We start from the raw sequence: 19,249 nt of genomic DNA, 5'->3' as shown, positions 1-19,249 counted from the left end.
AGAGAGTTCATTATTTTAATGTTGATGAATCCATGGCTTTTTATTTAGTGCCACTCAGGACAATCTTTTCATTTTAGCCCCAATACAGGTTAGGCTCTAAGAACAGGAACATCAATCCTCAGTATGTTGTGTGTTCCATACAGCGTTTTTTTTAAGCAGAGCTTTTTACTTTAGGTTTTGTTGTTGCTCTGCAAACGTGTGTATACTGGAATTGGACTCAGAAAAGCAGACACCTAAGGCAGAGCAGATGTGATTAAAGGCAGCTTAACCCGTTAGTCTGGCAAGCATGCAGTCGGCAACATGCAGGCAGGCAGGGCAACCAAACATACAAATACAACAGATACAACAAACACAGCAAATCCAAACTGGCAAGCCAGGTATGAATTTAAGTTACTCCAGGATAGGAACAGGCAGACAGGCAGCAATTGCTACAAGGCATATGATTTGACATGCATGATGTGAGCTACCCACTGTAAACTACTCTTTATACTGGGGAAATAATGAATGATGAGGTCAGCAAACTGAACAGGGGTGACGATGAGACAGGTGAGACATGACAGGAGATGGTAAATGTAAATAGCCTGTATTTATATAGCGCTTTTCTAGTCTTAACGACTACTCAAAGTGCTTTTTTAAACACAGAAGCTAATATGTAGGTAGGTAGCATGAAGAACTTGATAGAAGAATAACAGACTTGTTAAGTCAACATCATGACCAACTCATTGTTAAATCTAATATGGGTGGAATTAAATATATCTATGTTAATAAGCTTAATACTTAATATTCCTTTTTGTGTGAAGTGAATAATTGGATTTTTACAAACTAAGGAGGAATTACATTTTTAATATTAGGTGTAGGAAAGAGATTTTTCTTATGTGACAAAAGATAATCAGAGAGAGGTTATGAATAACTTAATTGAAATTAAAGTCTGAAGGTGGTAATAGAATCAGACAAAAGCATAATTTACTAAGAAGTATAAGGAATAATCTGTCATTTAGTTATGCTTAAATAATGCAAACAATGATTATTAATAAGGTGTCAGTCAGTGTAAATGGCTCCTTTTTTGGGGGGGTTGGGGGACAATTGTTGCATATGTTCGATACAAAGACAACTGCTAGATGTGCACAGTTTCTTTACTTCTATGTTGCCATGACAGAGATGCCCTGCTTTCTATTCCAAATATTTTCCCAAACCGCTGAAAGGGGTTTATTCTAACAAAATAATTCCCTCTATGTTTTGCACTCAATTTACAATATGCACATCGAAATTGCCAGCAATCAGGAATGTTCTTACTGCTCAGGAGGTTTTTTTTCACAGGTCTCAGAGAAACCAACCCACAATCTAACAATTGCCTCCTCACTGTGTGAGCTAAGACCATTAGATTTTTCCACTCTCTCAGCAAATGAGGGCTACTGGCAGTTCTGTTCACTAACTGCAGTGCTGCAGGAATGGTCTTGACCTGGGAGATGCTTTTAGGGATCCCATCTGAAGAATTGTGTGTGCATTTCAGCTTTTTGGGAATTTTGGTGGGTTCTGGATAATTCATTTTCAAAAAAACAACAGGAACCCTTGTTTCTAAGGGAGTGGCAGGATATGATTGTTTAATATTTACTCATACAAAAATGCATTATAGTGTGCAGTACCAAGAAAACATGCAGTCCTTGATAGCCCAACATTTTGAACCACCTCATCCAGTAAGTATTTTTACAATGTTTTTAATGTCAGGCACAATGAAACAAGATCTTACAGTATGCTGCTCATATTTCCACAGACTTTTCACTTCACCATCTGAGGTGGACACACTTCAACTTCACTTCAGTCTATACTCTAGGTGCAGCAGAATAATGACTAGAGGCAATGCAATATTTACTTAAATGCAACACTGCAGGGCTGTTACACAGTCAAGTTGAGTGGCTTCAGTCGAGTTTGCCAGGTAGTCAGAGACAATACGTAGAATTGAGTGTATTTTTGTCACTCAATGAAACAGTGAAACAGATTTCTGTCAAATGAAAAGAAGCAGCCGGTGACTTCATATGTGTACGAAGAGGCACATGGCAGTGTATTCTATTTTGAATTTGGAACAACTAAAATGGTAAGAAAGGAAAAAAAACTGAAAGAATAAATGAGACTTAGGATAGTTCTTTATATGCATTCTTTGTGGTGTATTTCTTCTGAGTTGTGTATTTTACTGCAGGGCATTGGCCTTGTAACTTTTTCCTGTGACTCAGATTTACTGTACTGGCTACTGTCTAAGCTTTTCTATCTGCATTAATCCTCTCTTTAAAAAAAACAGCCTGGAGACTACCTTTACAGGGTTTTTTATGTCATAATACAGAATATGTGTGGATGCTTTTTAATCTCACAATTGCTATCTGTATGTCCTAAACTGGTTTTTGAAGTACATTTTTACTTGAACAGAAATGTATACTCACTGCAAATGCTTCCGCAAATGTACCTTTCACAACCCAGCACTATACACATAATAGAAATGTATAAGAATCTTTGTGTTCACCAGAGGGTTGAAGCACAATCTCCCCGAAGCTCCCTTTGGAACCAAAAGTCATTGGCATCAATTAGGGATAATCTTGTTCACGATCAGAGTTTAACGATTGGTCTGGGAGCAGTAAGAAAGAAAGGTAAGTCAGCGTCAATGAGCATAGCCTTTACTGATTGACTCGTGAAACTCTTTTAGCCCCTCTACTGCAATTACCAAGGAAATCCCATCAATACACACATTATAGGTCTTAATTTTCTCATTTAAATTCAGCCTGGTCAGGAGGGGAATTAAAACTACAATGAAAACAAAAGAATTAGATACTTCCCAATTGGTTTTGCAATAGAACCAGGAAACGAGCCTTTAAAAATACCAAACAATCAAGCTTATTTCAACCTTTTTATTGTTTGTTTTTTATACATGCAAAATAAAAATAAAAAATTCTTTTCTTTACAGGAAGTAGTTTTGTGGTGAGCATGGGCAGCTTCCTGGATGTTTCTAATTGGCTAAACCCAGCCAAGCTAACCCTCTACTATCAGACCAATTCGTCCACACAATGGGTCCTGGACTACTGCGGCCAGAGGACCACTGAGCCCTGCGAGCAGATTTGTGATCAGGACACAGGTTAGTCCATACAAACACGCATGACATTGAGTCAACTTGAAATTCTATGCACTTGTTAAAATGTAATTTTAAAGCTATATTTCAAGCCATATTGAGTATGTTGATTAGAAGAAAATATAAGCATTTGAATCTCTTTTATGTTGTGGTAATTGCAAGGACTGCAATGTTGAGGACAGAAGGACAGCTACTTTTTGCTACAGGGTTACCTTCATAAATGAATTTCAGTGTTTGTGATCTGAATAAAGTCTTTGGAGGAGTCTGATGGGACTGCTTTATGCACATTTAACCTTTTTTTTTAAATGTCAGTGAGAAAGTGTTCATATTAATATTTGTCATGCAGTAGTTAAAGCATTAATAGTTGGATTCAGATTTGTGTAGTTATTATCACCAGCCATAAGTGTATCTCAGTCAGCAAGTAAATAAATTATTATCAAATGTATTTTTTACATTTTACTTTTAAAGCCCTTTGATATTACTTAAAGTTCTACAGTATGAGAAGAACTACAAAGTAATTTGTAAAATATAAATAAAACTGTATGTATACATTCCCCAATTTCTACTCAGAATTTCTTATAAAGATAGTTTTATATTTACTTGGTTTAATTAAACAACTAAAAGAATGTATGACATGTTAAACCATAAAAGCATTATGAAATGCAAAATTAGCAATTTGGGGATAACAAAAACAAACTAAAATACCTATTGTATCATTGTATCAACATGATATTACAACAAAATAAAGTACACATTTTTTTGGAAATAAAACACACATTAACTCAACACTTGGTTTACTCTTGATCCTGCCTCCTTTTGATACAAGTAAATGGGTGTAATAAGGGCGCAGAAGACAGCATCCTAAAACCAATTGCCAGTCAAGGGCCCACACAAGAGAGCCTGTCCCTGCAATTGTTAATGCTATTAGTAATTGTGGCTGGAGCGTGTTTGCTTTTCTTATACTAATTGTTGAGTAAATGTAACATATTTCTATAGATGGTGTCAAAGCGTAGTACAACAAGATAGACAACAACATTATTAGTGTGTAAGCAGAAGCCCTCCGTGCCTGTTGCCCCATCCAGGTAAATAATCCCCAGCCTCCACTGCAGTATACACAATCAGCTCTTACAATTGTGTGCCTATTTGTGCTGACATTTAAACTACCAGCAAAAGCTGAGCGTGCAGCATGATGGTATTTATCTTCCCTTGAGTAACGTAACTCCCTTGTGTATTTTGTGCCCAACTAGATAAAGTCTAAGCTCATTAGAATGGATTACATCTGTAATGTATGTGAATTTTATGTCACCCTGGTCAAGGGTATGTTGAGGGCTGATGCATAATGTATTAGAGCTCCAGTAACTCAACTTAGTCTGTACACATGAAGATGCCAAAGATGGAGTTGGCACGTACGTGTTTGTGTATTCCTAATGTGTGCGGACACGTGTGCATATCAGTGTTTCCTCTATGTTGATATTACCGCGGCGGCCCACCATGGTATCAGAAATAGGGCAGACGCACAACAGGGTTTCCGCTATGTACACCGCGCACTGCCGCTCCTTCAGCTGTTTATGAAAAGTTATAAAGTCATAATTACATGACTCTGCAGAGCAGTCTGCTCTACTGAACTCAAGCAAACTGTCATCCGCTCTCTCTCCCCTTAGGGTCAGCAACTGGAACAGTGACAGGACGTCATCACTCGCAAAGTCATGGCAACCAAATAAACAACAGGGCGAGTACTACTTGTCACTCAATCTTAGGCAAAGTGACAAACAGCGACAAAAGCCGCGACATGAAATCTGCACTCACGCCGGTCTCGTGAAATATGACCGCTACAGTTTATTGGAAAATAGCATTATGGACACTGAATTTGATGAATTTACTGTTTATCAGACCCCGAATGAGACAAGAAGCTAACATTAGCGAACGCTGCAGTGATGGTCCCTCTGCCTCTGACTCCCGTTGCAGGAGACGCTGTATTCCTCCGACACGCTGTATTAACGTTACTGTTTTAAAACCGTTTTCCAGGTTAGTGGGGGTTGTTGGAATCAGATGGAGTCGCTGTTCGTTATACCACTCAGGAAATGGAATTTCCAATGCAAAACTCAACACAAACGAACATCCACAACCAAACTGCGTCTGTAACCTCAACACGTCCATAAACCCCACCGCTGAGCTGCACGCTCTCAATTTAAACAAAACAATCTTTTTTACAATTTTTCACAAAACACACACAGCGCGCGCGAGTCGCTGCCGCAGACTCAAATCCCAACACCACAATTCTTTTAAAATGTATTTACAGTAGGCCTTTCTTTACAATTCCTAAGTGTTTTCACACAATTTGACTATACCTATTATTAAATTGATTTTCCTATTTCCATACAATGGCGCTTTATTTCCGCCGTCGCCGCAAAATCAGCCTTACCAAGTCCTACTTCCCCACAGCTGTTAAGCTGGCTTTAAAAAAGTCTTAATGTTTTCTTCCGTGCCTTCACAAAGACTTATTCTCTGTCGCCGTCCCCCGGGCCTTTCTATTTAAAATTTATTCACTGGTCTAAACCCGGTCGAGTTCAAATCGATCCTCTAATACTGCACGCGAATCAAACGCTGTAACCGAGTTAGTGCACTTCATATTTAAAATTTATCACAATCTAAAATCAGCCAAACTCAAATGGACTTCTAATAAAATGCACGCGAATCAAACGCTACTCGGGTTTCCCGTCCCGGTCGGTCTGTGCATTTTTCCATGGACCTTCTTTCAGGCTTTTTAAGCTTTAACCCATACAAATCACACACAATCACATACATTGCCCTTGACTTATCGCTCTCAATGCAGTTCTCAATTGGGCATTACTTTATCAATACTTGTACAGATTTTAATAGACTTACGAGTTTGACGCTGCTGATCTCTCCCACCTAAATCTTTCTAAATTAACTTTTGCAGATTTTCGATAAAAACAGGTTCTGGCTCACCTTTCAATTTCGGGCCCTGTGTTAGAGATTTCTTTCTTTCATCCTCCAAAAATCCACGTCGCGGGGTCACCATCTGTTAAGAATTTTCTAAAAGACGTGTTCTTCAATTTCTGGAGGAGGAAGGAGAGGCTGTGGTCGAATTGAAAGTTAAGCAAAAGGTTTAATGAAACTGCATGAAAACGACAAAACAAAACACAATCAAACATAAAACATAAAACACTGCAGCTGACAGTGGACTGATCTCATGCTTCTCCTTGCGGAGTTACAAAAGAAGAAGTCATGTGACATGACAAACAATATGCTGTAAACAGCGGACTTCAACGTGCTTCCCCTGTCGGGGTCACAGATTGAAGTGCCGACATCACCTCAGTTTCCGAATTATATTCCTGTGGAATTGTGGGTCTCTGATTAAAAACACACCTCTGATTTTAGGTTTACCCCAGGTCACAGACAAAGGTCGTTTCACATGGTAGTGCCGATTCTGTCTAATCACGTCTGGCCCTGCAGGGAGTGGCTCCCCAAAACCAGAAACAAGAGGTAACAGGGTGCATACCGATCAAAACCAACATGAAAAACGTAGCTAGTAATGTTCACTCAGCGTTTAGTTTTGTTGTTAAACTGTGTGTAAAATGAGTGGTGACGTTAAGTCACCCTACGGTACCGTCTATTTGCTGGATGGTTTCAAGGTAACGGTCGGTAGCTAACATTAGTAGATAAGCCCGTACGTTTTGACGTAACAAAAATAAAAATTCTAGAGGAAACACTGGCATATGCTTCCATCAGTCCCTGTGTGTTTATGCGTTGTGAGATCAGTAATGGTTGTAATTTAATGATGGAGTCATTTATTCATCAACACCCCAATACATTTGGCAATTTTTATTACCTCTGTTTCCCCTTGTCTCCTTGTCTTTCTCCATTTATTTGACTTTCCATCTGTCCTTTTCAGCAGCGAGATTATTTGATCAGTAATTGCCCTCAAGTATGTTGTATCTCCTCAGGGCAACCACATCCACTCGGCAGCAAAATTAAAGGTGTTAAAAGAGCATTCTATTTCCGTCACTGTCTTCTAGGATGCAATGGAGCAACCGTACAGTAGCACTAATTGATATACACACACACTCACACACTTTCACACAGCATACCTGAAACAAACTTTCATCCAAGCACATCCACACTACAAACCACTGGTTGTAAAATGTCAAAGGGTAATTCACATAGGGAGGCACTGCTGTCTGTGCACTGACATTTTTGAGCATGCTGCAATTGTGGCAACAACAATAAGCACTGTCAAAGTATTTTACCTTTTGACAAGTGGCAAACACCTGCATGGACAGGCCTTGATTAAACATGGAAAACACAAAGAAGCTGCTTGCCATACACACGTGGACTGCTGGTCTTTGAATGTAACTGGCTGTTGAAACATGACTTTGCTTGACATTTGACATTTTGTTGAATTGCCACAAAGTGAAATGTCTAGTTTGCCCATTGTAAAATGGTCAAAATACAGATATGCTTGTGAAATTTGACATGCATATTGGTGCCACAAAGTAACCAACACCCTGTGTCCTGTGGGTTATACTGTACATCCACTAGGGGTGGCACGGTTCATGAAAAAACATCCGAACAGTTCGGTCCGCTTGTCTCGGTTCGGAGCATGTGTGCGTTGTATGTGACCTCAGACAGTGTGTTTCCATTTCACGTGAAATAAGAGGTGTGGACAAGTAGGGCTGGGCGATAAGGAGAAAATCAAAAATCACAATATTTTTGACCAAATACCTCCATTTCGATACCGCAACGATATTGTAGTGTTGACTATTGCTGCTTTCACAAAATATTTACACTATGAGATTTTTGATAAATAGTCATCAGTAATGTGGATATAATGACTAAGTGGGTAAAGGCAAATAATAGAACAGTTACAACAGTCTGGTAAGTTCAGAAAATGACATAACTTTACTGTAATGCAACCTTTAAAACCAGTAAAAGACAACACTTATGCCATATTACGATATTGTGATATCCAAAATCTAAGACGATATCTAGTCTCATATCACAATATCGATATAATATCGATATATTGCCCAGCTCTATGGACAAGTTATCAACAAAACGTACAGTTAAGACCGTGCAAAACATTTTAGACCGTCCTGCCAACGTGTATACATTTTAACATCAATGTACGCTGCGGTTTTTCACTCTAAAGCCGCTGAAGCGGCTGCTGTTTCAATCCTGTTGGCTCTCTGCAGCGAGCGGGGCTGCTCAGTTCCCCCCACGACTGATGCGCGCACACACACAAACACACATGGTGGATGCAGGAAAAACCGGAGATGAGACGTACAGGATGACCTAAATTGAGGACAGCTACGCTTGTTATTGTAAGTGAAATGATAAGTTAAAGTCCAAGAAGTACTTTATCAAACCATATGAATTTGTGTCCCAGCCCTGGCCAGGATAGGAAATTAACAATGTAAAGCTCAACAAGCCACTGACAGACATTTTCAAATTCGATTCATTCATGAATTATTATTTTTTGTCTTAAATACACCAGCCATTTTCATATTATACCAACATTTGCAGCATCCTGAGCCTTTTTGGTAAGGTTACTAGGAAAACTCAGCCCAGAGTAATTTTATTCTCCCCAAAACAAGTTTGCTTTTTATTTTTAAAGAACTATACAAAAAAATGTTTAACTGATAAATGCAGTTGGCAGTTTGATAAATGCAAGTTATTTCAATTGATATTCTGTAATATCTCTATCTTTGTGTGCTAAAAAGACACATATGTTCCTGTAGATGGCAATACACATTCTCCTTTTTTTGCCAAATAAATGAAACGCTTGTTGAAATCATCAATGTCTTCCCTCTTGCTGTATCAAAATCTCACCTAGCTTTCCTCAGAGTTGGTCCCAATAATGTGCTTAAAGTAAAGTCATATTCTTTGTGCATGATTACATGATATAATGATTTTTTAATACTGTATCCTACATTGTGGATAATTAAGCTAAATATCATATGCTGAAGTATATTTCTGGAGTGTTAAAGATTAAAAGAAAAAATAACAATTGATACTATAAATAAAATTTAATTGAAATTGAATTAACAAGCACCGTACAGAACCAAAAACCGTGACCCTAAAACGTGATATGAACCGAACCGTGGGTTTTGTGAATCGTGCCACCCCTAACATCCACTGCATTGATTGTTATCTCTTAAATTAGTTGGTTAGAAGGTTGGAGATTTTAAAAAACAATCAGTGTTGCATAATCAACCCAATCTTTGGGTTTACAAAACCAAACCTATTAATGGCTACTTGTGTAAAATGGATCGTCAAGGGCATTTTTGTCATTTGCCTTTTAGTAGGCGGTGCTATACTTTGAAAAACCTGACCATAATATTAGAAAACTAAGTAAAACTAACAAAATTTAAAGGATAAATATATTGCAGGTGACAGTAAGTTGCAACACGATCAAAAAAAATATACTATAATATACTTTATATAGCCTAACTCATCCACATGGGTGTGGGAGTGCTGCAGCACTGTCAGCTCACCTACCTCCCGTGGGTATGATTTTTTTCTTCATTCTAATAAAAGCTGGCCCTAGTGTTGTCTGTAGGTTTTCGCACAGAGATTCTAAATTTAAATTCTTCAGTTCGACATCTATGTATGTAAGCATGCATTGCTGTCTACCACTGTGTTTCTTTATATTACCATTGTGGCTGCCAAGGTTACATTTAGATTTGATTAAATATGGTGGCTTTAACACATTGTTTCTGCTGTCGATTTAATCATCTAAAAATGCCCACAATTCATGAGGAAACATACTGTATTTTACATATATTCAAGTCCATCAGTTTTTTTTCCCAAACATGTATACAAACTATAGACACAAACACACTGGCGGTCACACTTTTCTATCTGTCTTTGTGCTCTATCATCACAAGCGGGTTTCGTTTCACCAAACATTCTCACACCATCTCTATCATCCTGCTTCACTGTCACACTGGTTGACTGCCACTGTTGATTACCAGTCACAGTATCCATGTGCCTGGATAATCAATCCTCTCTGCCTTCACCTTCACCCCCTGACTCAAGTGCTAGCGTGGAGGTTAGTGTATGAATGGCATGATGTTTTTATTGCCTGATAGCTATATGGCATCTAGCAGACTACAACTTTGTAACAACTGATGATGTCATAACAGCCCAATACTGAAGATGTAATAAAATGTCTCTGTAAATGGGTTGAGAATACAATGCATCCATATATGTAAAACATTTTTTGTACATCTTTTTTTGTCAACTTATTGAAAATGTAAAAATACAAACACAAAGGAAAACTTATAAGCAATAAAAAAGAAAAACAAACGAGATCATCTGCAACAAATAAGCAACAAATAAGCAACTCCAATAATATTCTTCATGTTCAAAAGAGGTAGGAAGAAGTTAAAACCTTTTCTAGTCCTATCCCCACTAAAATTATTCATAATAGAAATTAAATTTGCATCCATTAGTGTCCATGTTTAACTCAGTCGGCTTTAGCAAAAAAAACACAAAAACAAGAACAAAATAATAAAAAATTCAATGATGATTGATGTTTTTTTTCATTAAACCAGATCTTGATCCTGCTTAATTCCTTTTCCATAGTATCCAGAAGCTGTTCCAAGTTGTCTCCACAGCAGAGTTAAGTTGTGTCATCAGCAAAAATGTACTCTGCTGTGGAGACGACATGGAACAGCTTCTGGATATATAATAACATTGTGACTATATAATAGGTGATTGTAATTTAAAAATAATATGAAATAGTTGAACCGATGATGTAGCCATGATAAAGTGATGACACAAGTAAACACTTTATTAATATGAGTTATTACATTATTAGTCAGGGTGTCCTATCTCATATAGTTATACGCCATACTAAGGAGGAATAGTCCATAACCTTTCCTTCTATCATCATAACTAACCCCGTTAAGACCTGGGAACCTCCTTAGCTGCCTTTGTTTTCCTCATTTCCTCCAATCTCACCTAATTGGAACTGAAACTGCTGGGGTGTTAATGTATTCTCCTGCTTTAGCCTTCCATCAAATGCATACATTACTTGCATGTGCACACACACATACTCCTGTGAGTCTTCTGTTGAGCCCAAAGACCTTGGGCAGAATGGCTTCTCCTCCTAGAAATTTTATAACAAGAGTAAATTTGCATAAGGACAACAATAACTCTTTTCTGTCTCTGTACCATGAACCTTAAAATGTTAAGTTCATCCACACGGCCACAGTGAGATACTAGAAATCATTATTATGAAACACAGTATTAGGTTTGTTATACAGGTGGAAGAGTGAAGAGAATTGATTTGTGTTCTCAAGTGATTGCCACTTGAACTGCTTTACATTTTTGGCTCTTGATTTAGAACAGAAGGATGGTTACAGTGAGAGAGCAAAGGAAAGAGGTGGAGAACGAGGACTCAACAGGCACATAATGTTGATACATTTTATTGGCAATCTAATATTGGTGTTTATTCTAGATGGTACTATCCCCATGTGCAGGATCAGGTTGTGTGTCTGTAGAAATCTGGCTGGAATGGGAAGGGAAAGGACTGTGTGAGCACAGTTAGATAATTGTTGTCATCAAATGGCCATTTCCAATCACAGGTGATTAGCTCTAAATTAGGCCGACAACATGGTCCAATCAGTCAACCATAACTTTTTGGCATCACTGTATAGGCTCTATGCACGAGTCTTTCATATTTCCGGTGAAATCTCAGTTTCCACACTCATTTCCCAAAGGCAACAGAAGAGGTGGGTAGTTAATATCCAAATAGACCACTTTACTATAACTAATCACACTAAAGTCTGCAGACAGAATGTTCAAAGTGCAGGCCTAATCAAGCCTCCAGCTCCAGCTGAACGTAGACTTCAGAAATATGGGGCTGTCCAAATGCTTTTTCAGTGAAGCAACTTAACCTGTGTGCCTCATGGCCCAGGGTTTGGCAAAGACCAAATACAGGCTTAAACCGGAATAAGGAGCCTCTAATGGATGTATCACCACGATCACGACTTCTCTAATACTACTTCTAATCCACTACAAATCTGATTATGCCATTCACAGGCAATTTCCCTTCCAAATACAGCTCACTCTATCTCTGAAACCAGCTTCTGATCACAAACCCTCACACCATCCGTCGGCATCATAAACTTCCAAATCCATCTAGGTTCGTCCAAAATGTCAGCTCACTTAATGTGTGAAAATAGACAATTCTGTCAAAAAAAGTCACGTTTTGCAGCTCATATATAACAAACCACCTCACAGTATGTCTTTGTGCAACATGACATCGTGACTTTGCGTAAACGTATGCTTTCTTAAGCCAAGTGGCGTGTTATCTGTATGCATTTTGAGCTATCCGCGTGTATGTCTATGCTGTATACAGCGGACGTAAACATACACGCCACTTGGCCTGTTATCGCGTAAATATACATGCCACTTTCTAAAGCCAAGTGGTGTGTCATCTGTACGCATTTTGAGCACTATATACAGCGGACGAGTTCGGTTTAGGAAAAGAAAAAACGGTTGGGTTTAGTAAAAGAAGAAAGCAATGGTTGAGTTTAGGAAACGTGACATGCGGGACACAAAGGAAATGTGACACACAGGACACGATCCCCGGTCTCTTGGGTAAAAGTCCTGTGTTTGACCCATCCACCAATCTTCACATTTTGGCATTGATTATGCGATTTGGTCTACATCCTCTTGAAAGTCTGTTATTTATTGCCCTAATATGTCGTCGTAGTAATTAAATTTGACAACCCTTATCCTATCATATCTGCAATTCAGTAAAGTAAACACTTAACTCACCGGATGGCCTTTTAGAGGCAGATATGTTGTGTGTGTAATACAGTATATTGCATCAGTCTGGCTTCGGTTTGTTTTTGTCAGTGTCTGAATAAAATATTATCAAATAGTATTAAATATAGTATTAACCTTTCAAATGTATTTATTTAAATTAAAAGTCAGTTATGGTCTGTCAAACAATCTAAAATGTAAAAAAAATCTTATTTTTACAGTCTCTGCATTCCATTGATGAATTATTTCTCTGCATTGCCTACCTTTCGTCAGGTCTGTTTCAGAAAGGTGTGGCCCACAGTTTAAAAATCCAACAGTGAGCCGCATCGTCACTGCATGGGATAACTTTCTTTACTTTGTACTTGGAGCTGTCTGATGAAGCAGTAAAGGCTCACCTGTCAGATGTTTTTCAGAACTACTCTGATACACAAGTGGTGTTGACTGCACTGAAATGTGCTACCATACTGCAAACTCCTCTTCTCCTTCAGAGTGAGGTGCTTTCAAACTATAAATCCCCTTGCAGATTTAAAGGGTTTAGAATAGCTCCTCATGGGGCAATAACCTTTGTCTCAGTTCTTTATGCAGGCTCCATCAGCGACAAAGAGATCCTGAAGAAGATTTAGCCATCTAAATATAGCCATCTAGTTTTAGTTTTTTTCTGTTTAATGACTCATTAAACTTAACAATGATGCATGAATTAATTTCTTCAGCATTGTGGCTCTTCAGGAATTTTAGCAGATATGTATAAAAAACACATCCCTTTTTTAGGGTGTTTAACACAGTTGTGTCTCTAAATGGGCTGCACAAACCTGTCGTCATGGGCATGAACAACAAAATCACACCATTCAATACCTGTAATCAGCAACTGCCCCTGTCGATAATAAAGATGGCTTTCCTTCAACTTGTGTGTGCCATTGTCCACTGTGAGGTACCTGCAGTCAAAGCGTATGGTATTTGGACATTTCATTTCAACTAACCCAAATTATTGGGGTGGCTGTGGCTCAGGAGGTAAAGCGGGTCCGCCTTTAATCACAAGGTTGGAGTACAACACTAAACCTCAAGTTACTCCCATTGGGCAGGCCAGGGACTCTCATGGCAGCTCCGCAACCATTGGTGTGTGAATGGGTATATGGCAAATTGTAAAGTGCTTTGTCAAAAGCTTATAAAAAATAAACAAATCAATGAGCCATCAAATAAGCAACTGTTCCAAACTCATAACATAGCAGATTGATGGCACTAATATGGCTCATGTCCCTTAAGTTAACTCCAGCCAAATGCCCACTGTACTGTAAATGTAAAAAGGATTGCAGTTGCAATAGTGCATTAGCAGCTTAGTGAAGTTCAAGTTTAATGACCACCTCCCCATCCCCTCCTTGAGTGGCGTTTTTACTGGCTTTCATTTTTTCTTGTTTTTTTATTAACTAATCCAGCACAGCTCCCCCTCTTTCCACTTATTTTCTGGTACACTCACCTTTTGTCTGCTGCCTTTGAGCTCTCTAAAGAATAGCTGCAGTCAGTTTACATTTCTCTCATTAACCACAACCTTCTTTTTTTAACACCTGCACTGTATCTGAACCAAGTTTTTAGAGGCAGAGAAACTGACACACAAAAGTGATTATTGCAAGTCATCTAAAGGTTAGTTAATCCAGCGGAATGTGTAATCAACCAGACATATCACTTCCCATTAATTGCTAGGTCTTTCCTTAAAGGCATTTGCATAAAAGAAAGAGACACATGTCCCTGATTACTTGCAAGGTACGTCTCAGATTACACTGTGCTTCCATGCTGGTGCACCTTATCCGAGATAAGGTGGAATAGACTTTGTAAACGTGTCACCTTACAGCCTTCAGGCCTAAACACTTATGGCTCTACAATATATATGTTCTTATGTATAAGCTACATATTTAATTCAATTAGTCTTGCTTAATTGAGTGTGATTGCCATTTAATATAGTTGCTAGTTTTGGTAATTAGATTGTGTGGACTCTGCTCACTTCTAAATGAGCAGTGTACAATTTCAAATAGCATAAAGACCAACTTCTCCAATATCTAATTCATGTGATGAACGCCATCTCTCCCTGTGAATAAGAGGACGGTTGTACGTTGCAAAGTTGTGTTGGATTATTAATATTCAGAAATAGAATTGTACATTTAAAAAAAAAAAAGTTGTGTTGACCGTTTGACACTACTGCAACATCACAGGAGCCAAGACAAAAACAGGAGAGGACAGACTTGCTTTGATCAAAGCTAAAACTTCCAATTTCTAATTTTGAAAGACGTTATGTTTTATGCTGTTATATTAGCACCCAATATCTCATTCAAGACTTTCAAGCTAAGATGAAAATCAAAGCAAAACATAACATCTATACACTTGTATTTAGTAAGATGCACTAATCACTCATGCACACTCAAATAATAACTGACTCAATTGTTTACAGTAATGCATGATCAATGTCCATCCACTTGGGCTCAGAAACATTTCCACTGCAGTTAGAATACTGATTTTGAATCAGTAAAGCAAAGAGCAGACAGTATAATGTTAATAATATGCTTGTGTACAAGCTATTCCAGTTTTGTTCTGGTATCTATGCAGGATCTGGACACATGCATATTTTTCACTCAAAACACGAAAACGACCTGCTTCATCTCTGATCCTAAAAGCGAAGACTCTGCTTTGATGCATATGCAACCTTTTTGCTACATCACCTTGGGGCCGGTCTAGGCCTTGGGGAATAGGCTAATCCCCACTGACAATATGTTTGCTAAACACAGTTGTTTAAGTTAAGCTGAATAAGAAAAAGTAACCTTTAATTCTGTTGTTTGACACAATTTTATGTTAGGGTGAGGGTCTGTTATGGCTGGGCCTGTGATTGAAAACATAACCATGATGGTATTTATATCAGTTTAAATTCATGACATATACTTGCTGTAGGTATGAAAAAATCATATACTGCATAAACCTTTCTAAGGTATGGTAATCGTATTACACTCTATGATATTATGACACAAAACTAGCATTACTCTATTTTTGTTGGATAAACAATATTGTTTAATGTGTATACTAAAAACATCCAGTAATATGTCAAAATACAAACAGGTGTTTGGGGCATCAAGGGAATTAATTTCATGTGTAGCATTTAGCTCTGTCACTGCCACTTGATTCCAGACTTTGCTTTGCTAGCAGCTCATTCACCAAAGAAACTCTGTTATTGATTAGGTTTTTGGTGTGTTTGAAATATGTTGACCATGTCCTATTAGATGTTTCCTCTTGAACCAAGCACAAGCTGGTGTATAACACTTGCCAGCAGCACTTATCAGTGGTGCTCCTGGATGCAGCCTGATCCCATGTCCATTCTCCAATAAAGCAGACATGCAGTCAGGCATTTTCACTGACAAATCAAAGTTTGTTATGTAAATGTTTCCCATTGCATATGTTAGAGGGGAAATTGGCACTAACACACCTAACCTTTTACAGAATACTAATGCCAATTAATGCCAATTCTAGCAACTGGCAGACAGAAAAGGGAATGAAAAGCAAGAGAAACTTCCCTACCTACCTCTCCAGCATCTAACTGGTAACATGTGACCTGACTGCACATGTGCAAAATGGATTTAATTAAGCAGTGCCACTAGCAGTCAGGAATAATTAACTAACTAGGTTAAATGTGTATCCAAAGAGTAGCAGTGGGAAATGGAGGTGTGTATGTTTGAATGTGTGCTTTTGCAATGTGAACAGAATACATGTTAGTGTGCCTGGGAGTATGAAATCAAAGGAGACTGTCTTCCCAAGAAAATGACAGCATTAATCATTTCAGCAAATGCCCCTAAAATGGTATATGTTTACATTCAAAGCCCTTGAGCTTAGAAGGAAGTGGTGTGACGTTGTTATGCAGCCACAAAGTCTGCAGAGAGAGGAGTTCAGAGTGGATGAATGGGTCAATAAAATTTCAGACAATTTTAACACCAAGCTCCGTTTGTTTTCCATTTCAAACCAACAGTCAAAGTTTCCTTTACCCATGGCCACGGCCGTTAAACCAAGTGGCTATTATTGTAACTAGACGAAGGGCCCGTTACCTTAATGAGGTAGTAATTTAAACCAAAACCACGATCTTTCCCTAACCAAATCGTAACCATAACCATTTTTAAACCTTGATTTGTAACTGCTTTGGAAGGTAACAATGTGATCCTTCGATGAGGGACATTTGGATGAAACAAAGTGACCCATGGCATGGTTTACTATTGTTACTATTGCTTTTTTCGATTTTTATTTTTTCTTTCTTTTTTTCTTTAGAGACTTGCAAATTGAAGAACATTATTTTGTTTACTATTGCTTTTTATTAGTCTCAAACTGTCAAAATATACTGTCATTGACGACAACAAAATAAGTTATTTGATCAAATTATGAAAATAAATTCTCATCATAGATGCAACTATTATCCTGCTCGTCAATCATCTTCTATTTGAAATGCCTTTTTGAATGTTATTGATGTTGACTGGCGTCCACATTTTAAAGTGGAGCAATTTCAAGAGTATTTGCTCTTCATTTAGTGAGGACACATGAAATTGCTGCAAGCAAATAAAAACATGTTTGTTGCTTCTCTGTGACTGAATCCTGGTGGTGTATCACTCTGTGAGTCAGTCTTAAACCTATAAACTCAACCAGTAAATTATTAAACACTAGGTGATAAAATGTGAATGGTGTTGCCTGGGTGGCCATTACACATTTTTCCAGTGTTATGCCTCCATATAGGTCAACAGAAAGCATTCAGTAGCATTTATTTTGGGAACACTGCTAATAAAAAAGATGGTAAAGATATCAGTGACTTAAGATTTCATGAATGCACCCATCTACCTTAAAGGCATTATACATGTATTCTGAATATTTTATTTATCATATATCATGCATTTCTATCTTTATGAAACTCATAGAATTAACCCACATAAAGTAATCTAAATGCATATTCATTGTTTTTTTTTTATGTTATGAGTAGTATAATAGAATAATTGCTTCATGTCCGCTGCTGCTGGCTTTGTTCTTTCAGGGAATGACTGTAAAGATCTACAGAATATGTTTACAGCATTTACTATCTGGTACATTACACTGGTAAGAGCAAATTACGCTTAACCATGTGTCCATCTAATTTAAATAGCTCACATTACTGTATTGTGTGAGCAGTTAACTTCTTTTAATATTTTATGTGGGGTTTTCTTTTGCTGGGTGCAAATGTTCCACCAAAGCAAGTTTCTTCCTGGGACCATCTAGCAGAGCCACCGTCGCTGCGTCTGGAACTTAGCGCCGCTCAAGGCGATTGTGATTGGTTTAAAGAAATGCAAACAACCCAGAGCGTTTTTTTCTTCTTCTTCTATTGTATGTGTGGAGGAGTCAGACCTTACTGCATGCGCTGTGGAGATAGGTCTGGCAATTCGAGGCTATCTGAGTAGTAAGTAACCTAACAGTATAGGAGTCCACAAATATTTTTCCCATTATTTATAATTCTGATAAACAGGAGAAATGTGGAGCCTGATTAAACTTATGTTTTTCACCAGAGATGTATTTCAAATTACTGTTTTATTTGGGAATCACATTGTTCACATTCCATACTGTTTTTTTTTTGTTTTTTTACATTGTTCAGATATTTTTTAGATACAGAGCTAACATAAAACAGTAAACTCAAAACTATAAAAAAAAAAAGAAAATGAGTAAGGGCTTACCCATTTTGTTTTAGTATTTTAACCAAGTTTTCCATGTATTGTTACCACAGACTATACAATGTTGTAACATGCTAGGCCTTTAGATATAAGCGTAAAATCCACCATTCTTTTCAGATGTCTTTCTGTTGATTCATTGGGAAAGTGCTGTACTTATCTGTATCTAAGGAAGAAATACATCTTATTTCCAGAAATTCAAACTCCACACACCTTTCACTACCAACTAGGCACTGTTGGTAACCAATCAAAGGATGTATTATGATGTACAAAAAGTAATGGGTGATTTTAAACTTAATGGATAACATGTGAGGCAGCAGCCCCAGTAGCCAGAGAGGTACAAACTGACCTAGCTGCAAGACTGGCAGCCTCCTGTACCAAAACAAAGTGGCTCTGCTGCTGTCTGAGTGTCTCAGCTCATTCTGCAGTGGGAGCTGTCCAGCTAACTGAGCAGGGCTGAGTGGAGATCTTGTACCGAGACACAAAATGCTCAAGGACAAAAATACCTCAGTGAGGATGATAAAGACTTATAGGAATACTGGCAACAAAAAGAAACCCATTTACTTTTTCTCAGATTCTAGCCAGCATAATCCATGTCACTGATCCCAGGGAGTGACAGTGTGTGTATGAC

At 38.0% G+C, this 19,249-nt stretch overlaps 1 protein-coding gene across 1 annotated transcript in view; it reads left to right on the top strand.

Moving 5' to 3' along the window:
- The window catches only part of astn2 (astrotactin 2), a 295,245-nt gene that overhangs the window by 143,562 nt on the left and 132,434 nt on the right, over window positions 1–19,249 (top strand). The window contains exon 12 of the mRNA XM_028602252.1: window positions 2,951–3,118. Within this exon, the coding sequence (XP_028458053.1) occupies window positions 2,951–3,118 (168 nt within the window). The remainder of the gene's footprint in view (window positions 1–2,950; window positions 3,119–19,249) is intronic.

This window comes from Perca flavescens, chromosome 16, assembly GCF_004354835.1.
Source record: "Perca flavescens isolate YP-PL-M2 chromosome 16, PFLA_1.0, whole genome shotgun sequence".
Lineage (NCBI taxonomy): Eukaryota > Metazoa > Chordata > Actinopteri > Perciformes > Percidae > Perca > Perca flavescens.
The sequence above is the reverse complement of the archived record's forward strand: the minus strand, read 5'-3'. Positions and strand labels throughout refer to the sequence as shown.